This window comes from Stegostoma tigrinum, chromosome 5, assembly GCF_030684315.1.
Source record: "Stegostoma tigrinum isolate sSteTig4 chromosome 5, sSteTig4.hap1, whole genome shotgun sequence".
In the NCBI taxonomy this organism is placed as follows: domain Eukaryota; kingdom Metazoa; phylum Chordata; class Chondrichthyes; order Orectolobiformes; family Stegostomatidae; genus Stegostoma; species Stegostoma tigrinum.
The window spans coordinates 34,890,906-34,915,367 of record NC_081358.1 but is presented as its reverse complement, the minus strand read 5'-3'; the positions used below and the strand labels follow the sequence as shown (position 1 = coordinate 34,915,367).

Below are 24,462 nucleotides of genomic sequence, written 5' to 3'. Positions count from 1 at the left end.
GTGAGGCACGACCTATCCTTCACAAAACCATGTTGACTATCACTAATTAAATTATTCCTTTCTAGATGATTGTAAATCCTGTCTCTTATAATCCTTTCCAACCCTTTGCCCACAACCGAAGTAAGGCTTACTGGTCTATAATTACCAGGATTGTCTCTGCTCCCCTTCTTGAACAAGGGGGCAACATTTGCTATCCTGCAGTCTTCTGGCACTATTCTTGTAGTCAATGACGACATAAAGATCAAAGCCAAAGGCTCTGCAATGTCCTCCCTAGCTTCCCAGAGAATTCTAGGATAAATCCCATCCAGCCCAGGGGACTTGTCTATTTTCACACTTTCTAGAATTACTAACATCTCTTACTTATGAACTTCAATCCTGTCTAGTCTAATCGCCTGTATTTCAGTATTCTCCTCAACAACACTGTTTTTCATGTGAATATTGACGAAAAATATTCATTTAGTGCCTCTGCTATCTCTTCGGACTCCATGCACAACTTCCCACTACTGTCCTTGACTGGCCCTAACCTTACTCTAGTCATTCTTTTATTCCTGACTTACCTATAGAAAACTTTAGGGTTTTTCTTGATCCTACCTGCCAAAGACTTCTCATGTCCCCTCTTGACTCCTCTTAGCTCTCTCTTTAGGTCCTTCCTGGCTAACATGTAACTCTCAAGCGCCCTAACTGTGCCTTCACGCCTCATCTTTACATAAGACCCCTTCTTCCTCTTGACAAGAGATTCACTTCTTTACTAAACCACGGTTGCCTCGCTCGACCATTTCCTCCCTGCCTGACAGGTACATTTCCCCCAGCTATAACTCTTGCCCTGCGGTATAAATCTATCTCTTTCCATCGCTTTCCAACACATTTGAGCGTATTATTAAATCAATTACTTAGAGCCATTTGGTGATAAAAGTGAATTTGCCAGAGCAAAAGTGACTTATTGGGGCCAAATTGTTGGAAAAGGCCAAGTGGTAAGAGTTATCTTGTAATTTCCCATGTGTGAAACAAAGTGAGTGTGGTTACATTATATTGGCATCAGTGGACATTGCAGTGACTCTTGACGAATTTGTTGAAAGAATGGCAAGAAATGTAAATAAACAAAAATAAAATGTCACTGTGCCTTTTGACAACTTGAAAGCTGTAATGAATACTGCGTAGTTTTAGCATCACCAAATTATGCTTAGCCAGTTAACCTGTCTGTTGATGCCCACTACATCCGTATTAGTGCAGTGTTATTACAAGAGGGCAATATGAGAATCAAACAACCAATCCATTATTTTTCATGTGAGTTGAATACATGTCAGCAGAAATTTTAAACTCTGGAAAGACATACCAACTTTGGTATTGATTCTATGACATTGAAGTTTACATATCTAACAGCTGTTTGGAGATCGTTGCCTATGTGGATTGTGATCTTGAACTTTTTTTTGGAACAATCTCTTAACTAGAATTTGAGACTCTGTTGTTTGAGTTTAATGCTACTTTCTTACAAGTTATCATTTATGAAGCATAAAGAGGCAATATTGTGGATGGTATTGCCTAACCAGTAGGAAGTACTGGAAATATTAGCAAGAGGTGGGTTGCTATTGTAGATATGGATGCTTTTGAACAGATTGGGAGATGACCTGCAATTAGAATTCTTCTATGAAGAAGGTGAGGCTGTTAGCTAGTTCTAGCATTTGCTATGTATTATGATATTCATTGTTTTGACAATTTCCACCATCTTTGTAGTTTTTCCAAACCTCTGTTTCATATTATGTCTCTTCCTTTTCCACAATCCAACCCCACCTTTTGTTCAGTTCCTGTGGAAGAGTGGCCTATTTGACAGTTTCACAAACCCTGGTCTCTTTTTTTTATAGCCACAAGCTTCCAAAGTACTGCCTCCTTCGTCAGGCAGACCCCACCTGTCAAAGGAGCAGTGTTATGAAAGCTTGTGTTTTCAAATAAACCTGTTGGACTGTAACCTGGTGTCATGTGACTTCTGACCTTGTCCACCCCAGTCCAACACTGGCATCTCCACATCCTTTTTCATATGTTTCCAGATACAGCTTAGTTCATATTTCCAGTGTTCAATGTTTATCTTATTACCATCAGATGCCCACCTGTTCAAATTGTCAAATCATTGGTACAGCCTCACAAGATACTGATTTAACTTTGTAATGCCCTATCTTCGGGTAGAGGTTAAAAAAGCCTAATTTGGGAGAGTGTCAGGGAGTGTGCAAAAAAAATTGAGGGCGGCTGTTCTGGGACTTCAGTTATGTAGATAGCTTGGAAAAGCAGTGGTCTTAGAGAAGAGAATGGTGAGTGGACATTTGTTAAAAGTGCTCAAAACTATAAGGGTCAGGAATGACAGAACAGCTGTTCCAATTTGGTGCAGGATAAAGAAACCTGTGGTGACATAGGAAAAACCTTTTTACACAGTATATGGTTAGCATCTGGAGTGTTGTGGGGGGCAGATTTGATCGTGGCTTTCCAAAGGCAATTGTACAATCATTTGGAAAAAACGCCAAAACCTTTAAAACACTTGTAAGGCTGTGGGGAAGTGGCAGGAGAGTGGGTCTAGCTGAGGTTTGGCAGGGATCTGCCATACAAACAATGAGCTGAATGACTTCCCCATGTTCTACCTATTGATTTGATGGTATTCTATTAGTAACCTGCCTTTTGTGTTTTTGCCAGATCCTTGCCCTTAACTATGGGCAGGGAAAGTGCATAGAACATTGCATAAACAAAATATAATGTCTTTGTTTCCTACTCGGCTTCTAACAGAGTGTTTTACCCCATATTGTTTATGCGTAGCTTGAGTGACAAACTACAATTCACAGATTGCATACCTGGTTCATTTTCTTCAACGAGCCTACTTGCACTCTATAAATTGAACTTTTTGAAAGTATTCGTCCTTGGAACGTGGGTATTGCTTGCACAGCCAGCATTTATTATCCATTCCTAGTTGTCCATTGGAAATGGGTGATGAGCCATTTTCTTCCAACTGTGGTGAAGTTGCTCCCATAATACTGTTGGGTGGCTAGTTTCAAGATTTTGACTGAGCAAGAATGAAAGGATTTGGAATATTCATCCAGGTCAGGAGATAATGTGACTGGGAAAGGGGATTGGGAAGTGATGACCCAATGCATTTACTGCACTTGTTTTAAGTTCCTGAGATTGTGGGTTTGCGAGGTGCAGTTGAGAAAGCCTAGATGAGTTTCTGCACTGCACCTTGAGGATGGTGCACACGACAAATCTCGTTAGTCAGTGATTGTGAGAGTGAATGCTTACAATAGCTGTTAGGAGTCATTCACATGAACTTGTCCTGAATGATGATTAGCTTCAAGTGGCATAAGAGTTGCACTTACCCAGGTCAGTGGAGAACATTCTGTCAAAATTCTGACTTGCGTCTTATACATAACAATGTGAGAAATAGAAATGAGAGAATGTTATTCGGTCCCCTTTACCTGCTTTGTATGTCAAAGCTGGTTTGATTATGGCCTTAACTTCACTTGCCTGCTTGACTCCATTGACATTCAAAATGTGTCCTTAACTTGGCTTTTAATGTGTGCAATTACATAGCCTTCACTGCTGACTGTAGAAGAGAATTCTAAAAATTAATTACCTCCAGTAGATAAAATTCTTCCTTGTCTCCAACACATATGGGACACCACTAATTTTGAACCTATGTGCCTTTACCTTTGTTCTAGATTGCCCAAGAGAGGAAACATTCATTCAACAAATGTCCTGCCTGGCCCTCTTCTAAATCTTTCATATTTCAAAAAGGTGACCTAAACTGGGAAGAGCACAGACCCAAGCTACTTCACCTTTCCTAATAAGAATTCCCTCATGTTCGTACTGAGCATTATTTCCTGTCTCTGAACTGATTGCATCTAGGTTAGGTCCCTCCCACAGAAGGTGACCAAAACTGCATAGTGCAATGTCATTAATGCTTTATACATTTGTTGCAATCTTCTCTATTTTTAGATTCCATCCTCCTGGCAACAAGTTATTTGCCATGTCTGCATGTCACCTTTTGGTGATCCATATACAAAGCTCCCCAGAAGTATATGATTGTCTCAGTCCACTTAAAGATTAATGTGCCTTTCTGTTTTCCTTCCAGAGGGCTGTATTTTCCCAGATCCTTCACCTGTCTGCTTTTTGTCCAATTGTCTAACCTACCTCTATCCCTTTAGAGGTACCTGTTGGTATATTCCTTATAAATTGCTTTCCTTTCTGCACATATATCTGACAAATTTGGCTACACTTTCATTCAAGTCATTCATGTAGATCATAAACAGTTTAGGCAACAGCCTGATAGCAGAGGCACTTTTAGTTATTGTTTGTCATCCCTAAAGTGACAGTTATTTGTAATCTCGGCTTCCCGTTAGCTAACCAGTCTACTATCCATGCTAATGTATCACCCAACGCACCTAAATTCTTCACTTCTCCAATAATCTTTTAGGTAGTTATCCTGTGGAATGAATTCTGGAAATCTAAATCTGCTATGTCTATTGCTACTTCATCCACCCTGCTGTTACATTTTCAAAAAAAAGCTAAGAAATTTGTCCAAACATTTTTCTTTTGGTAAATGTATGTTGGTTCTGCTTGACAGTATTAGGATTTTCTAAATATCCTGCAACCACCTTTTTTGAAATATCTCAGTGACAAACTTGAGACAAAATGACCCACAGTTTCCTGCTTTCCATCTTCCTGGGTTGAGTAAGGGTGTCCTATTTCTTGCTTTGCAATCTGCTGGTGCCTTTCCAGAATTTAAGAAATTAAGGAATCTTAATTGTAAAGGTTGTAAAATGTATCTGATATCTGTGTTCCTTCTGTTTCGATCCTCAGGCACAAGCCATCAAATACAGGCATCTTTTTAACCATTTTCACTCTTTGTTTCATTTATTTTCCTTTTTCTGTCTAACAGTGATTATTTTGTGTTCCTCACTCCCATTTGCACACGGCTTTTTCAAGGATCCTTTTGATGCTTTTTGCCTAATCTACTGTGAGGAAAATAACAAAAGTGTGTTTAATTTCCCCATTATTAATTCCCCAGGGACCAATGTTTATTTTAGATATCCTTTTCCCCCTTTAATTTTGCCGGAGCTTTTATTGTCTGCTTTTATATTTCATGTAATTTACCTTGACCCCTCTAGTTGCTGCCATTTTGGTATCTGTCTCTAGTTTCTAAAACTTTCCTGATCTTCAGCCTGACTACTAGTCTTAATGGTGTTTGCTGTTTTTTCTATTTAAATTTGATGCACCCTTCACTTTTTTTTAAAGCTAGCACTGAATACTTTATCCTTCTAGTAGGATATTTCATTCTCGATAGGATATATTTTTTGTTAATTATTTTTGTTAATTATCGTCAGCCAACTGTCACTGCTTCTCTACTGATAGATTCCCTGGTAGGTACCAGAAATAAACTTTTCAAAGAAACTATCCTGAATACATGCCATGAACTCAACCTCCAGGATACCTTTGCCATTTTCACATGCCCAACTGACATGACAATTAAAGTCACTCATAATTACTGCAGTATCTTCCTTGCAAGCATTCCGTTCTATCCTACGAGTCGCAGCTTGGTATGGCTCTTCCCAGAATTGCACAAGAGTTGTAAACACAGCCCAGTCCATTACACAAGACAACTTTCCATCCATTGAGTCCATCTATGCAATTTGAATTGGAAAGGCAGCCAACATTATCAAAGACCCCTCCCACCCCAATTATAAACTCTTCGATATTTTCCATCAAGCAGAAGAAATAAAAGCTTAAGCACTTGTACCAAAAGATTCAAGAACAACTTCTTCCCTGCTGTTATTAGACTTCTGAACTGACCTCTCAAATTTTAAATGCAATGTAGATCACTCTGTGCACCTTCTCTGCAGCCATAACATTGTATTCCTCACTTTGTTCTATTATCCTTATGCACTTTGTATGGTATGGTCTGCCTGTACCGCGTGCAAAATAAAACTTTTCAATGGGCCTGGGTACATGCAACAATAATAAATTAAACCAAAGTCAAAAAATCTCTATCCTCTGTAACTGTGATGTGGAAACCCACGTCTTCATCCCACCTTCATTATCAGTTCCATCGAAATCGATTCTATGTTTTGATGTTTTGAACCAAGATCATTTCACACTCTTGGCTGATCTCATCCTTTTTTAACAGAACCCATCAATTTAAACTTTTTGTATATACTAATGAAGTATCAAATATCTTTGGATATTCTCTAGCAGCATTTTCACCTTGCCGCTATATCTCTACTAGCTGTCATATTCTTATTTCATTCTGTTTGTGCTATCAATTATGTTGCACATATTCAGTTAAAGAGCCTTTTTATAGTTTTGCTGACCTTGTATACTAGTCAGTTAACTTTTAACACCCTCCCCCTTGCTGTCACACTCCTAGTTACCATTATCCATATGATTACCATGTAATATTGTCTTGTCCTGTCTAACTTTGCAAATATCCCATCAGGTGGACCACCCTATCACCATAAAAATTCTAGCTGTCAGAGCTCTCTGCAGCCCCAGCTGTATAATTTGCTAGTCCCCTACTCCCACTGCAGCTTGGGTGAAGGCTACACCAAGCAGTGTGCTATAAATCAAAACCCATTTCTCCCGCATCACCCTTCGAACTGTGCGTAATTACAGGGTGAACCAATGCTTTTCTATTATCCATTGTTTTTTGCCTTGCAGAGTGGAAATAGAGATAGAGAAACATATGATTTATGTTGTAATTTGGTGCGCAACCTCGTTAACCTTTCAATAGATCTTCAGTGTTATACATGCACTTGAAGGGGCTATGTTTTTAAACTCGTATAATAATTATTATGTGATTACCAAATGTATGTAACAAGGCTTTGGGTGTTCCAATGTACAGCATCATTCTGCTCTGAGGATATCTAATACTTGTGCCCTTTCCATTAAAGTGTCTGACTTTCCCAATACAACAGTTACTTTAGCAGTCAAGAATGAAGCCAAGTTTTAAAAGTGTGTTTTTCCAGTAATGATTTTGGTTGGGGGTGGGGGCCGGGGAGGGGGGCGAAACAATGTATGACATTAAGCTGTCTGGTAGGAAAAGTATGTGATAAATTGAGAGAATAGTTTGGAACAATCCCCTCTAGTGATCGATCATTTGTATTCCCAGGGCTCAAGATTTCAAGTTTTGAGACTGTTACTATATTTTTAAAAAATTAGTATTCCAAAGTAACTTATACTGTACGGAAAAATCCCCTTATTAATGCTTTAACCCAACAGAAATAATTCAATTCTGAAGAAGTCATATACCAGTCTCAATGTTAACATATTTCTCTCTGCAGATGCAGCCTGACCTGCTGAGTTTCTCTAGCATTTTCTGTTTGTTTCAAAAATCCCCTTCCATGGATATTCTTTACTCATTGATGAAAAGGACACGCCATTCTCCAGAAACTAGTAGAAAGTTCAGCCAAGTAGCATCTATTCTCAAGCTGACTTTCAGGATGTGGGTTATTGTGGACATCCCTGACACAAGCTAAAGCTGTCCTAATCCACTGATACCACAGCATGGAGCTGGAGGAATCCAGCAGGCAAGACAGCATCAGAGGAGCAGAAAAGCTAACGTTTCGGGGCAGGACTCAACCTGAAAGATCAGCTTTCCTGCCTTTCTGATGCTGCTTTGCCTGCTGTGTTCCTCCATCTCCACACTATTTTATCCCCAACTGCAGCATCAGTTGTTCCTAGTATCTCTATCCTAATCCATTCACTTGGCTTAAATGCTTAAGGGCCGAGTTCAAATTAAACCAAGCTGCCAAAAAAAAACAGGCGCAATAAATGCAAGTACAGTCAGCCTTGTGTGTAGGATTTCATCACAAACAGTAGGTGCAGGTGTATATTGAGAGCAGGAAGATAATGTAAATTTTTTTTGGAAGAATAGTGATCATGGGAAAAGTCACAATGAATAAGCACTTCCTCCCAGTCATTCATTTAGTCTCCCCCATGTTTGCTGCTCAGGCTCCTACAAGCAAAGTTTTCTCTCTCTTGCTGCTCCTTCAGAAACAAATCTGAGATCAGGGCAACAGGAAGATGTAGAGTGAGAAAAGTTTGATTGGAGGTGGATCCATTGACCGTTAAATTTCAACATCTTTCTGGAGGCCTATTGAGAAGAAGCAGAAGTCATATAAAGAGATTGGAGGAATCAACTATTTAAACCCAGTAATAAGACCTGGGAGCAGGCCTGATGGAACTATCTGCCCCAAGAAAGGCAGCAGCCACTGGAGAGAGAGCCTGTCTCACATTAAATGGTTTGCGACTGGGAGGTGTAGTTGTTTGTTGCGAACTGATCGTGGGAGTTACGTAAGGTGGTCCCCAAGGCTCCGCTTGGTTTCCCTGATGTAGAGGAGGCCACAACGGGAACAGCGGATGTAGTATATCACGTTAGCAGATGTGCAGTTGAACATCTGTTTGTGGAAAGTCTTCTCAGGGCCTGGGATGGAGGTGAGGGGAGAGGTATAGGGGGCAGGTGTAGCACTTGCTTCGGTTGCAGGGAAATGTGCCGGGGGTGGTGGGGCTGGAGGGGAGTGTGAAGCGGACAAGGGAGTCATGGAGAGAGCGACCCCTCCAGAAAGCGCACACGGGTGGGGAGGCAAAAATGTCTTTGGTCGTGGGGTCAGATTGCAGATGACGGAAATGTCGGAGGTTGGTGGGGTGCTACGTGAGGATGAAGGAGATTCTGTTTTGGTTATTATTGTGGATAGGGAGTGTGAGGGATGAGTTGCGGGAAATGCTGGAGACAGTCGAGGGCATTTTCAATCACTGTAGTGTGGTTTGGTTAGGGATAGCATTATGGCTGTACTTGGGGATGATATTCCTTGGAGATAGTCCAATGTTAATTATGTTTCACTCTACAGTTTCACTCTACTTAAGCTACATTTATATTGAATGTGATTGGAACTGAGAAATAAGAAAGGGATGATCACCTTGTTGGGATTGTATTATAGGCCGCCCCCAGTAGTCAGCAGGAAATTGAGAAGCAAATATGTAAGGAGATCTCTGATATCTGTAAGAAGAATAATGCTTTAATGATTGGGGATTTTAACTTTCCAGACCTGAACTGGGACTACCATAGTGTTAAGGGCTTGGGTGGGCAGGAATTGAAGTGCATTCAAGAAAGCTTTCTTCTACCTCCTAGAGAAGGAGCAATACCTGATCTTCTGTTGGGAAATAAGGCAGAGCAAGTAACTGAGGTGTCATTGTGGGAGAACTTTTGGGGTAATTGATCATAATTTTAATAGTTTTAAAATAGAGATGGAAAAGAATAGAACTGATCAAGAAGTTAGAGTCCTAAATTAAAGTAAGGCCAATTTTGATAATGTTTGACAGGAACTTTCAAAAGTTGGTTGGTGAAGGCTGAAATGGACAAATGAGAAAATGAGAACACGAGTTCAGAGGCAGTATGTTTTTGTCAGTGTGAAGGGCAAGGCTGGTAGGTGTAGGGAATGCTGAAAGACTAGAGAAATTGAGGCTCTGGCCAAAAAAAGGGAGGCATATGTCAGGAAGAGACAGCTGGAATCAAGTGAATCCTTCAGAGTATATCAAGGCAGTAGGCGTCACCTTGAAAGACTTAGTTATGTTGAATTTGCATTACTGAAACTCAATGGGTGTTTATGCTCCACTCGAGTTCCCTCCCCCTCTCTTGCCATATCCTATCAATAGAGCCATCTATTTCTTTCAAGCTCACGTTGATCTACATTTTCCATTAAATGAATCTAGGCTGTGGTTCTCAGCCTTGTTATAGTGAGTTCAAATTACTTTTTGAGTAAAAATGTTCCTTCTCATTCCCTCCTAGATTTATTCATTCAAAGTTTGTTAATAGCATTCAACCTTACTCACATTAACCGGCAAGAAGTTTTTTCCATATGTAATCCAGTAAGCAATGCTGTAAGTACAAGCAGGTCGAACACCACCTGTGAAGAGAGAAACAGAGTAAATGTTGCCAGTTGATAACCTTTTCACTGGCAAACTGAAATGTTAATTATGTTTCTCTCTACAGTCTTACTGCCAGATGTTGTCAATATTTCCAGCATTTGCTGCTCTTTCATCAGACTCCCAGCAACCTGAGATGAGACCAGTTTGAAAGATTTGAGAGTTGATATTAAGCTACTTTTATATTGAATATAATCAGCATTGTAGCTTTTCTGTAACTACCTAATACAAAAAGTAGGTTAAAGTCAGATCCATCATTAGTACCTTAAGCACGTGATTTTTCACAGAACAGATTTGTTTGTATGTTTTAATATTATTAATTTGAATTGCTACATTGCAATAAGTGAAAACTAGAAGTCAACAGCCAAATGTTGCTAATGTTGTAGAATATATTATAAACTAGGTTTCAGTTAACCAGTTCCATTCTAATTTTCAGAAACGCCGCTCTAGCCGACAAGTAAAAAGAAAGAGGTACACAGAGGACCTAGAATTTAAAATATCTGATGATGACGATGCAGGAAAGGATTCACCATTAAGCACTTCACAGTCTGAACAGGTATTGGTCACAAGTCAATGACTGAACAATCTAGATCATTTTGATGAGTTGGGCAATTTTATGCTTTGTATTTAAGTGCTATATAAATGTAGTAAAAAGACAATTTTTTTGTGTGAAATAATGCATGAACAGTTTTATGCATATTAATCAAGTTTTTAAAAACGGTTTGCATTTTAACTTTAAATATTAATTTTGTTTACAACATTTATAAAGATGGACAATAGACTGAGCATTTTATGTCGCACTTATCCAAAGTTGGTTAAATGGTGCTCAATACCTATTAACGTCATCTAAAACATGAATTCACATGTAATAACTGGCTCTGTACTGCAGGAAAATGATTATTTTACAATCACCAGTAGTAAAATTGCTCTTTGGACTTTGAGCACGAGTTTAAATCCAAAAATGAGCAAGTTTATAAAAAGGAAATGTGGCTAGGATGAATATAGGTCTTTTAAAAAGCAGATTCAGGACAATTTATAGCAGGAAATAGGGAAATGGGAGCAAGCAAAACAATAATTTTGACTCTTTTCCTGTAAGGAAGTTACCAGAAATCTCCCAGAACCAAAGATCCAGGTAACTTGGTAGAATGACTGTTGAAGGAAATTACTATGAGTAATTAGGTTATTCTAGAGAAATACCAGTCCAAAAATGTGCAGGATAGATGGATTGGGCATGCTGAAAAAAATTGCCTCAGTGTCGAAGAATGTCTAAGTTAGGTGGATTAGCCATGGGGTATTAAACCCCATCTGGGGTTACGGGGATAGAGGCGGGGAGGGTTTCCAGCTGGGATACTGTTCAGTGAAGTGGTGCAGTCTTGATGGGCCAGATAGCCTCTATTTGTACTTAAACATTCATAGAATTCCTTTGAAAAGTGCAAAATATTTGAAAAGATAGACAGGATAGATGCAGGTAAGACATTTCCCCAGTTGAGAATTTTCCAAATTTGAGGGCAGTGAAGCCCATAAGAAATTGGAACAGGAGTCGGCCATTCAGCCGCTCAAGCCAGCCATGCCATTCAACAGATTCATGGCTGATCCAACATTCCTCACGTCCACTCTCCTGCCCTTTTCCTGTAACAGTCAAGTCCCTGACCGAAAGGAATCTATCTATCCAGCCTTAAAAAATACACATGATCTCTGCCCTCAGAGCTGTCAAGTTCCAAAGACACTCAACCGTCTGAGAGAAGAAATTCATCCTCACCTCAGTCTTGAATTGGTGTCCCGTCATTCTGAACATACGTCATCTGGTCCTCGACTCGCCTGTGAGGGAAGACATCCTCTCAGCATTTACACTACCCTCTCAAGCCCTTTAACAATCCTCTATATTTCATTGAGATGAGCTGTCATTCTTCTAAATTCTAATGAGTAGAATCCCAACCTGTTTAGCCTTTGCTCATAAGACAATCCTTCCACACCAGGGTCATCCTATTTGAAACTTCTCCTGAACTGCCTCCAATAAAGTGCCGCCTTTCCTTAAATAAGGGACCCAAAACTGCTCACAATACTCCAGATGCGGTCTCACCAGCACCTTGTACTGGTGCATTTAAACTTCCCTGCTCTTATGCTCCAACTCCTTTGAAATAAGAGCCAACTTTGGAGGCTTTGGAATTTTTTCAGTCAGAAGTTTTTTGGCAGCTCAGGTCTTGAGCGCATTTGAAATAGAGTTGATTAATTTTTGAATATTAATTGCATAAAGGATTATGGGGTTAGTGAGAGTAATAGATGTTGAAATAATTGATCAACCATGACACCTGAATGGCTAGCTCCTGTTCCTATATTCTTAGACAAGCAAGTATGAAATATTTTAATTAGATTGCATTTAGTCCATTATTTTCCCTGATTTTATCACTTTTCTATCCTTTTCAGTATCAAAAACTGTAATTACCTGATTGATACTTACTGGTTGATTCAGATGAATGACCATTCATAGTGGCCAGCACCTGAAACTGTGAAGAGAAAATCTTTTTGTAACTGAGTTTCGCTATTCTAAATGGCTGTCATTCTCATTGCATCCGATGTTTAGTGATGTGGAGAATACATACATGCTGTATCCAGGCTGACGATTTGAATGTGTATTTACATGTGGAGCTTAGAATAGTCATGCATTTTGGAGTGGAATGTTGTGTCAAAATTCTTTCAAAAATTATGACATAGGAGTTGAGGGTAATGTCTAAAGTAAGTGGATGCTCTGTGGCAATGGTTGCGATAAGTCCGAGCATGTATCCTCTAGTATCATGTCCGTATTGCAATTTCTCATCGTAACTGTTGTTATTCTAGTTCTTTCTCTTACTACCTTGCTTTTTCTCCTTCTGGCTCACTTTTTATCCGTCTCTTTCCACCCCCCCGCCGCCACCACCCCCATTCTTACTGGTGAACCCAGCTGGTGTCACTGATTGGATGGTTGCTGGCCAAGTTGGAGATTAGAATAACAATGAAGTGGAAAGAGATTTGGTGAGGAAAGAAGCAGTTCAGAGCTCAGGTTTGTGGAGGAACTATCCAGCTTGTGGCTAGTAAGGCAATGCTGGTGTGAAGTATTGGATATTAGTGTGAAAGCTGATAGATAGCAAGAAAATGAAAAGAGTAACCGTCACTGAGGATGAGATGTGCAGTGCTGCCAACCAAGTTATGAATATTTTTCAGGTGGTCATGTCTGGATGAGAAGAGGAATGTTTGCCATGTTTTACATTTACCAGTGGTGAATGCAGCCTGTTGATTGAACTGCGTTGTAGCCAAAGGCAAGGAAAATGTCGTAGTGTGGGAGGGAAAGGGAGAAGACATGGGAAGCAACTAAATGGCAATTCATTAAAGGCAAATTCAAGAAATCTCTGCCGGTATTCTGGGTTGGCACTCTTTAAGGGTGTACTCCAGGATATTGATGTAAATCCTATTTATAAGACTGTGAATGTATTAATAGTATTGGTAATATCATGAGGATTCCATTAAGACATTCCCACCTGTCCAGACTAACCATTTCAAATGCATCCAGACAACAGTTGCATGGAGCCTACAAAGAGGCCAGTGAATAACTGCAGGAGCAGTAAGCAGGAAGGTTGTTTATAAGTTACTGAGTTGGGATAGACCACTCCACAAATGCAAATTAGCAAGAGAAATGCATTCAGCTCCCCACCAAGCATGCCATTATGTAAGATCGTGGCTGATCCAAATGTGGTTTTAACTGTACTTTGCAGGCAGCCCTTTTATATCCTGTGACTCTTATGGAGGGGCCATCAAGCTCAAAACAAGTATGTATGGGAAGATTGGGAATTCTCAGTTGGTCTGACAGTTTAGTGGCAACTTGGTGGAGATGTATATTTTAAAAAAAGGACTGATTTAAAATAAGTATTCTAGATGCTGGAGCAACTCAACAGGTGTGGCAGCATCTCTGGAGAGAAAGACAAAGTTAATATTTTGAGCCCAATCTGATTCCTCCCTGACCATGTGCACTGATTTTGGGGTAGCCCAGCAGATGCCAGTGATCAGAGTCTCCTAGCCATAGGCATTTGGAGACCAGAACCAAAATAAGGTGTTGTAAACTTAATCTAAATAATAGGTTCCATTGTCATTAAACTAACCTTCTAACAAATGAAGATAACATGGCAGGCAGACCTGGAGCAGATTTGAGACTCATAGGAGTGCCATCAAAATATGGGAGCCTATGACAACATTGTTACAGGCCACTTTTAAATTGGGGTTTTACTTTTTCAAAGTGTTGGTGGGGGGAAAAAACGTCGCTCAATATTTTTATCTAGGCAGTAGAATTTGTGGACAAAATCATTGTACTTCAAGCTGTAACATCCGTTGTGTGCATGGAATTCCAAATGACATTTGGTTCAGTGTCCGACATAACAAACTTGAGGAAAGTGATAGGCCATGGAATAAGGAGAGTTGCAACGTGGATACAGGTTGGCTGAGTGAGTTTTCTTTTATGCACTTGTGGGACGTGGGCATTGTTGGCTGGGCTGGTATTTATTGCCCATTGTACAGAAATAATGAACAAAGAAATGGGTGGTCACAGGCAGTCTTGCCTGGATTAAAACTCTGAAGGACCGTTTGGTTTTAATGACAGCAGGAATAATTGGCTTTAAATAACTTAATAATAAACCTAATTGGGAATCTCGCTGCCTTGGGTGGGACTGTCATGTTATGTTGTCTTCTTCCACCACCACTAAATTGGGAGTCATCATCTTTACACTGGGAATCGGAAATAGGTCCTGTCTGATTCTCCTGACTGACCACCCTCCCACTTTTTAGCCACCAATCCCCAGTGCCATCATGTGATTCCAGTGGGTTCCTTTAAATGCTGCCCAGTGGCTGGAAATTGAAGATGTATCTTACAGAAGAGAAGGCAGAGGTCAGGCTGGTCTTCTGAAACAGTAGAGAGCCGTTTGAATTAAATGCTGGCTACCTGCTGTCTTTCCTTCCCAGTATGAATAAATAGCACCAATGTCTTGGAAGCAAAATGACATTCCCCTGCTGTCCTAACTAACATTAATGCATCACATGACATCACTAATGCAGATCACAAATGCAACATTCTCAGTTGCATTTAGGTCAGGAGCAGAATTGAGTTCAATGTGCCCATTGTGTCTTTCTTTCTCAAGTCCTGAAAAGTTTCCAAGTTGGCATATTAAAAATAAGCCATCTGCTTTAAAGTGAAAACTCTTTTCTTTTAATGCCCCCTTTGTTCCTTCTGATCTCAAACACCCCAAAGAAACAAAACCAAATATTAAAAAAATGCAAACATAATTTCTGTAAACAAGGTGGAATGAATGTTTGTCTGTGATGTGTCGAGGCCTGAATCATGATTTCCAACTTGTTTGAGCACATTTTACTTTACATTGTTGGCTAATAGCAAAGGAACGACCTGAAGTGTAATTGTTTGTCTGCTTCATCTCTTGATTTTTGGCTTGAATTGTAAAGTGTTGTAACGAGTATGCCATCCACAAAAATTATAGAATGCAATTTTTGCCGTAATGGGTTATCTTTTCTTTTTGAGGGATTGCCACAATTTGCATGTGGTTGGGATTTTTTTTGCCAATACTGTTTATATACAGAGTTTTGAAAATCTTAAACAATACGTCTCGCACCTATAGTAAATTACCTTGGCAGTTTAAAACACATCCCATAGTTGTTGTACATTGATTGGTACTGTATTAAACAAGTTTACCAGATACTGAGTATTTTGTTGGAAACCACTTCCTTCAGAAGAAGAACAGCAATATGCAAATTACTCAAGGAAACCATCTAAAATCTTAGACCTGAATCGTAGAGCAAATAAGCATTGTGATCTAAAACGTATTGGTTTTAGGTAGATAACTCATTTATAAATAAATTCAGTATTTTACATTTTTGCTTTAATTTTAATTTCCTAATCAAAAAATCACTTGATGAACAGTGATGCCCTTTCATAAAGTCATAGAGACAGCGCAGTAACACACCTTTCTGTCCAGTGTGACCATGCTGATTAAATTTCCCAAACTAAGCTAGTCCCAGTTGACTGTGTTTGGCCCATATCCCTATATAAACCTTTTCAATCATGTACCTGTCCAAATGTGTCTCAAATGTTATTACTGTACCTACATCTACCACTTCCTCAGGTGGTTTGTCCCTCTTACAAACAACCCTCAGTGTTTTAAAAATTGTCCCTCAGGTCCCTTTAACAAACCCAGAGCCTTATTGCTCTTGCAAGGAGTTTGCATGATGAATTTACTCAGATCCCTGGACAGTGCTACTAAAGCAACTGAGGTTTTTTGCAAGGAGCACATGTGTTCATGTATGTCTGTTTTAAATTCAGATTCACAACTTTTTATTATTGAATAATTCTTTCAGGACTCTGCAGCTGGTCCAGTTACTGAGAAGATCTTGAGCATGCGAGTGGTGAAGAAAACTGTAAGCAGTAACATTCTCTTGTTTTAAAGTAAGGCATGTTGGGAGTAATTGACGAACTGGTTTTTTCATAATCCTTAAGTACAGATATTGGATCTGCCAGTAACAGCTGGCAGCCATGTAACAGTAGCAGGTCAAAATTTGCACATTTAGGTCTTCATAGTGGCTGTTTATTATGTGAATTGAGTATAATTTTGTATTGTGATTCGTGAATGATACTGAAAATGCATCAGTGTATATGTAACCTTCTGCAAACAACAGAACGTGATTCTCAGTTTATTAGAGGGGCAATACTTTAAATTATAACACTTTTTTGAGATTAGTTTTTATGATTGCCAACAATAATACATGTGGCTTCCAGCAGTGCAGCTGCAAACTGCTGCTGCCTCAGGAAATGGTACATTTGGCATCTGCTTAACGCTGTGGGTTTGGCAGGAAGCCAGGTCGAGGTCAAGTTATTGTGAATGAAGTAGCTGGTGGTTAAGGAGGAGATAAAATGATTCATGAGTTGGTTGACACAGTAAGCAGAGTAGTTGGAATTGATAGCTTTTCGTAAGGATATTGCAGAGGGATAAAGTAATCTGTGCCAAAGGAAACTTTTGGTGTTCTTTGCGTTTTAATACTACTTAAGTAGGTTATAACTGTGTCCCTAACCACTTTACAGTGAATTGCCTGAAGATTTAAATGACAGTGACAAATGGTTGCGTTGACATCAGATTCTAAAATGTGCTTGTGATTTCAGACTGAGTCTGGAGAAGAGGTGGAAATGGAAGAGTTGTTTGTCAAATACAAAAACTAGTAAGTATGTTTGCAGATTAAACTTAATCCAAAATGTTGCTTAGGCATTCTTTCCCTGAATGGGTGACATTGTACCATAAAGTAGATTGATGAAAATTTATGTCCTTGTGGAAATTCATAAGGGTCCTGCCCTGAGCATGATTTTGAAAGATACTACATCAAAAATTAATTATCCTCTGACTCGGTTTGTATGCTGCTGAATGTTCTCATGAAAACATTGGTAACTACATCATATTAACTGAGAAACAGTCTATATTGCTTGCACTTCACTACTTCCTTGAAATATCTCCAATATCATTAAGCATTTTAAAAAAATCTGTTAAAATAAATCAAGTGGAAACATAACATCTTTTCATCAACAGAAGCAAGAGTTTCAGAAATTTGAAAAAAAACACTGGCCGTTACTTACTATCAATGACCTGAGGCCAGTACAAAGTTTTAAAAATAGATTTGTAACATAACATGTTATGCAAACACAAAATACCAAGCAAACCAGACAGCATCTGTGAAGTGAGAAGCTGCCTTGTCTTTTCGGATCTGTGACTCTTCTTAGTTAATTTTTTCTACTTTTCACTCTCTCCCTCCCTCCCTCCCTCCCTCCCTCCCATATTACTCACTTTTGATTGGTCTCTCTCACTCACATTAACTCGCACTCTATCTGTCTCTCATTTTTTGCTTTCACTTTTTGTCACTCATTTTGTTGCTGTTTGGTTTCATGCTCCTTCTGTGTCTGTCAGGCTCTTCTGATCCCCCACCCCTACCAACTGCCCAGGTGACTCTTAAATAGTCTGAAAGTTGCTAATGATGATTCATGTGTAACATCTCAGGGTGAGGGGAGGGTGAATCCCAGCCTCTGATTAATGTTCCCAATGTAAGGATACAGGAGGTGAAGAAAGATTCAAGTGGGGAGGCGTTTGATAATATGGAAGCCTGAAGTAATTTAATAACCAGAATCTGTATCATTCAAAGTAATACAAGTAGTGGTTTGAATATGATGTTGCTACACTTGATATTCCTTCTAGATTGCTGTAACGTGCCTTCACTGTGGTTGACAGAAAGGGAAGGCAAATTTTAGAGACTGCGCTATGCAAATCAGTGATGTGAATTGTCACTTTAAACTTGTTTATTAGAGCACACTGCTTTCTCACTCTGAATTATGGTGTTTACATAATTTGCGTTCCTTGACTTGCTCTTTACAAGGATAGAGGCAAGAAGCAGCTCTCAAATGCATCAGTCTCACTCAGTACATAACATCTATGAGCTATAGTTGCAGATGTGCTTGTCCGTTAGAGATATCAGACCCTCATCCTTTTACCCTCACCTCTGCACACCCCTCGACCACCACCACTGTGCAGTATTTCTTGCACCATACAAACTCTCTGTCCTTTCGTTCGTCCTTTCGTTCACTCATTCTCTCTCATGTATTTTCTTTCTCCCCCTCTTCCTACCACCCAAAATGTACAGTTAAGTTGCCTCTATTTTGTCTCAGTAAGCAGCTAGTTAGTAGATGAGGCTGACAAACCTGAAGGACCTGAGCCCAAGTCCAAGTGGTAGTAATCCATATGTTGCCCAGTCCATTTGCATCCTGTTTGACTCCTTTCTTTATATAGACAGCATGTCGAAAAACTGAATGTGTCCCATCTTACGTTGAATAATTAATATTTTTTCTCTCTTGTTTTTCTGAATGAAATAACTGAACTATTTGTATCCACATTACACCTGTTCATTTGTCTAAAAATACTTGAAAAGCAAAGATTGCGAATAAAAATCTTTGGGTGACTTTTGAAAACAGGTCTTAAAGTGCTGGTTTTTTTCTTTGTGTGACATTTCACATCACAGACCTTCACGTTTAGTAATGACCTCCTGTAATGTGCTCCAAAATTTTCTAAGTTCAGTACTAACACTGAAACGTTTCACTCATGAGACTGTGCTAAATTGAGTTTAGGAAATCCAGTCAGAGATTTGCAGTGATACTGCACTTAGAGCTATTTTGCCTGTTTAAGGCACGACCATGATCTACAATACCCCTACTGGTTTCTGGCCAGGCCAGTTTATCTGGATTTTTCAGTTTGTATTTAAATATCAATACTGCCAACCACTGCCCATCCAATCATCTTTCTCTGCTTCTTCCTCCTACTGTGCAGAATTTCTTATCGAAAGAAAATTGGTTGTAGAATTCTGCCTAATATTGCACTTGGGACTTCATTGGTCTATGTATATGTAATAAGTAGTAAATGTAATGTATGTTTATGCGGTGTCTTTTTCATTAAGGCAGTTGAAATTTGATATGAAAACAGTGAGTATTGCTCAGCTTTCAAGTACTTCTGTATTAAAAAGCTTGCAATACAGTGATCTGAATTTTACAAAGTACAACTTGGGACATAGACTGACTTGAACTTAACAGGCAAGGATTAATTTTGATTAGCTTTTTTATTCTTTCAAGGATGAATGTCACTGACAGGGTCAGCATTTGTTCCCCAGTCATAATTATCTTTTGAGAAGTACTATCTAGGGAAATATGCCCATCTTCTGAATAAGCTGACTACCTTTTGATACATTTTTGGCATGGAGGCCAACTTGCATTTTTTGATATACTGTCAGAAATTCATGGTATCAGTAATGGAACCAATTTTAAAGTTTACTGTTCCTTTAATTCTTTAGCACTTGAAGAAAAAGTTGAGTAAATGGTTGCCAGTTACAATATGTTGATATATCATGCCCTTTTGAAAATCCCTGAATAATACAGTTTATTGTCTTAGCAAGTAAGTTTTATTTGAAGAGCTTGAGCCATTATGTTGATATAAATCATTTGAATTTGTATTTCTGAAACTATTTATGTTTGGGGAAAATAGTTTAGGAGTTGAAACATTCCCCTGCAAACCCACTGCCCTATCCTTTGCTTGAAAGCACAGGTGATATATTATTGCTTCACCATCAATTTAGAGGAACATAACATCAGAACTAGGAGCAGGAGCCAGGAGTAGGCCATTCAGAACCTCAAGCCTGCTCCATCATTCAATACAATCATGGCTGATCTCCTCTTCGCCTCAACTCCACTTTCCTGCTTGCTCTCCATAACACTTTTACCCATGATTAAATAAAAATCTATTTCCTCCCTAAATTTACTCAATGTCCCAGCATCCACAACGCTTTGGGGGAGTGAATTCCACAGATTCACAACCCTTTGAGAAAGTTAATTCTTCCTTATCTCTGCTTGAAATCTGCAACCCCATATTCTAAAACTATGACCTCTTCTCCTAGAGGTAGAGCTGGATGAACACAGCAAGCCAAGCAGCATCAGAGGAGCAGGAAGGCTGACGTTTCGGGCCTAGACCCTTCTTCAGAAAACATGAAGGGTCTATCCCTGAAACGTCAGCCTTCCTGCTTCTTTGTTGCTGCCTGGCCTGCTGTATTCATCCAGCTCTTCACCTTGTTATCTCAGATTCTCCAGCATCTGCAGTTCCTGCGACCTCTTCTCCTAGATTGTCCCACATGACAAAACATCCTTTCTATGTTTAATTTGTCAATCCCCTTTCATATCTTGTATACCTTAATTAAACTCCAGAGACTATAGGCCTAAACTGCTCAATCTCTCTTCATAGATCAAGACCCTTATCTCTGGAATCAATCTAATGAACCTCTTCTGAACTGTCTGCAATACAACCACATTCTGCCTCAACCATCCTATTCATGTGCTCTGCTGACTTCAGGGATCTGCGAATATTTACCCCAAGATCTCTCTGTTCCTCTAAGCTACCCAGTGTGCTGCCATTCATTAAATACACCCATATCTGGTTTCTTCTTCCAAATTGCATTGACTCTCACTTATCGCAGTTAAGTACCATCAGCTACTGGTCTGTCCATCTGACCAACTCATCTACATCTTCCTGTAACCAACAGCCATTATCTTCACTATCAACAACTCTACCAATCTTGGTGTTGTCTGCAAATTTGCTTAACATTCCCCCTACATTATCATCAGTATTGTTTATGTATATAACGCAACAATAAGGGTCCCGGTATTGATCCTTGAGATACACCATTGGTCACTGGCCTCCAATCACCTGAACGTCTTTCTACCACTACCCTTTGTCTCATTACTATGTCAGTTTCTGATCCATCTCACCAATTTTCTGTCAAATTACTTCTCAATGAGTCTCCATGTGGGAACTTGTCAAAAGCTTTGCTCAAATCCATATAAATTACGTCAACTGAACTTCCCTCATCCATACACTTGATCACATTTTCAAAAAATTCTAACAGATTCGTTAGGCATGATTTCACTCTGACATGTGAATGATCCCTAATTAACCATATCTTTCCAAGTGGGTATTAATTTCTCCTTCAGAATTTTCTGCAATAGTTTCCCTACCACTAACCCGTGATACATCGGTCTGTAATTTCCTGATTCATTTTTACCACCCCACTTTAAAATGTGGAACCAAATTAGCTGGCCCCTTCCCCTGTGGCCAGAGAGGAATTAAACATTTGTGTCAGAGCCCCTGCCATTTCCTGCCTCACCTCCCACAGAATCTTGGGATGTAGCTCATCTAGCCCAGGAGATTTATCCATTTTTAAAACTGACAGAGCAGCCAATTCTACCTCATTTTCTGTGCCAAACTGTGCAAGTTCTTTAGTCCCTTTTCCTGAATTCTATACCTTCATGATTTATCCTTTATAATGCTCTGATGCATTGTATTTTTACTTCCTAGAAACACCATTATTGTTTCATTTATAATGGATTCTAACAATTTCCAAGTGATACACTTTACACTAAATTGTCTGCAGTTTCCTACTTTCTGCTTCAATCTCTTTTTGAATAAATATTACCAATTTTCCGATCCATTGGAACTGGTCCTGCATCCAGGGAGTTTTTGAATATTAACGCCAATGGTCCACTATCTCTCCTGCCACTTTCTTAAAGACCCATTTAATATGCATAGTACATAGTACTAGAGTATTTCATGGTTTTATTTTCTCAATGAAATTGATTCACTTAATTTTAATTTTTTTCAGTTCTTACCTTCATTGTCAGTGGACCACAGTGGAGCAGCTGGCAAAGGACAAGAGAATTCACCAGAAGATTAAACGCTTCAAAGCCAAGCAGGCACAAATGAATAAATTTCTCACTGAGGTCAGAATTCCTTCAATTTTTATAGAAGGCTGGTTGATCCACCATGCTATTGCTCAGATGAAACATTGTATGTAACTCAAAAACTCAGATCATCCAAAACTAACCTCAATAGTAAGGCTTGCTCACCTATCAATCCTGTCCTTTCTATCTTTTTCCCTTTGCAATATGCTAATCTCTCTAATTTAAAATCTTCAGTTTGGAGTTTATTGCCAGGCCCTCACCTCCCCTATCTCTAAAAAACTCTGCCTTCCAAGCTGCCAGAACTCCGTGTTTGTTCATCTCTAGCCTTTTGACTATACCCTTGCTCACGTTGACTATGGTTTCAACTGCTTGGTTCTATGATCTAGATTACCTCCTAAAATCTTTGTCGCTTAACGTGTGTTCCTTCACAATCTTACTTTAAAATCAAGCTTTCGATTAAACTCCTGCATCTGCTTCGAGTCACAATTTTTACTTTAGTCATAAACATCTAAGGCACAGAAAAAAGCCCATTGGTCCAATGCCCCACACTGGCTTAAAAACACTACTTAATTATTCTAATCCCATTTTCCAGCACTTGACCCATTGCCATGTATAGCTGGCATCATAAGTGTCCATTTAAATGCTACTTAAATGTTATGAAGGTTTCTGTCTGTACCGCTCTTAATGAGTTCCAGATTCCCACCAACCTCAGGGGCAAAAGGTTTCCTCGCATCTCCTCCAAACCTTCCGTTCCATACCTTAAAATCTGGTCATTGATCCCTCCATCAAGTGGAAAAGTTTCTTCCAGTGTACCTTCTCTATGCCCCTCATAATTTTATACATCTCAATTGTGACCCCCTTCAGTTTCCTCTGCTGTAAGGAAAATAACCTCAGTCTGCCCAATCTTTATGTAATTTCATGACTCTCCAGCCCAGGCAACATCCTGTTAAATTTCCTTTGCACTCTCTCCAGTGTTATCACATGCCTCCTATAAAATGGATTCCAGAACTGCATGCAATATCCTAGCTATGGCCAATCAATGTTTTCTACAGTTCCAACATCACCACCTTGCTCTTAAACTCTATGCCTAGGCTAATAAAGGCAAGTGTCCCATTTGTCTTTCTGATCCTTGGTGCTTCCCAGGATTCTACCCTTCATCATCTATTCCCTTGCACTTGGTTGGATAAATACCCCTCAAATGTCACCCTCTACTTCCTGCCACTCAGCCAAGTATCGATCCAACTAGTTAAATTTCCTTGGAGGCCACGGGCTCTTACCTTTCCTATCAGTCTCACATATAAAAGCTTTACTGAAGTCCAAATAAAATAAATCAAAAGCATTGCCCTTATCTACACCTGGTTACCTCTGCAAAAAAATTCAATCCACTTAGTCAGATATGACCTCCCCTTAACAAAATCATGCTGTTCTTGAGTAATCCCTGCCTCTCCAAATGCGGGTTATTTCTGATGCTCAGAATTGCATCCAGTAGTTTCCCCGCCAAAGACTGGCTTGTAGTTTCCTGGTTTTTCTTCCCTCATTTCTTGAGTCACCACTTTGACTGCCCCGCCCCTGCCCTTCGGCACTTGCCTTGCAGCCACAGATGAATTGAAGATTTTTGCATCGTCTCCTGTCTCACTCAACAACCAGGGATACATTTCATCCGACTCCTAAGAATGATCTACTTTTAAGTCTGCTAGTCCTCTCTGTCTATGTTAATTTCCTTAGTAATAACGCAGTCCTTGTCCTTGATTTCAACACCCATATCGTTTGGCTCACTAGTGAACACCAACCCAAAGTATTCATTTAGAATCCTATCTATATCAATGCTTGAATTACCACTATGGTCCTTAATGAGGAAAAGAATAAGGTCCATTATATTTTCACCTGTAAAGCAGCTGAGCATTTTCCTTTATTTTACCTGCTAGTATCCTTTCATAATCCCCTTTTTCTCTCTCCTTATCTCTCTTTAAAGTTCTTTCCTACATATTCTATACTCTGCTAGGGCTTTTGCTGTTTTGAGTTTTCGGTATCTAGTGTTTTCTCTTAATCCAATGCTGTGCACCCCTTAACATCCAGGGTTCACTGGATTTGGTTCCACCATTTTCTTTATTGGAACATGTTGGCCCTGTACTACTTGTACTTTCTTCTTGGATGCATCCTACTTCTGTTCCCAG

At 39.4% G+C, this 24,462-nt stretch overlaps 1 protein-coding gene across 4 annotated transcripts in view; it reads left to right on the top strand.

Moving 5' to 3' along the window:
* The window catches only part of chd7 (chromodomain helicase DNA binding protein 7), a 274,019-nt gene that overhangs the window by 138,680 nt on the left and 110,877 nt on the right, over nucleotides 1-24,462 (top strand). For all 4 annotated transcript variants that reach the window (XM_048529010.2, XM_048529007.2, XM_048529008.2 and 1 more), the window contains exons 5-8: nucleotides 10,388-10,507; nucleotides 16,339-16,398; nucleotides 17,138-17,193; nucleotides 22,210-22,327. In XM_048529010.2, the coding sequence (XP_048384967.1) occupies nucleotides 10,388-10,507; nucleotides 16,339-16,398; nucleotides 17,138-17,193; nucleotides 22,210-22,327 (354 nt within the window). The remainder of the gene's footprint in view (nucleotides 1-10,387; nucleotides 10,508-16,338; nucleotides 16,399-17,137; nucleotides 17,194-22,209; nucleotides 22,328-24,462) is intronic.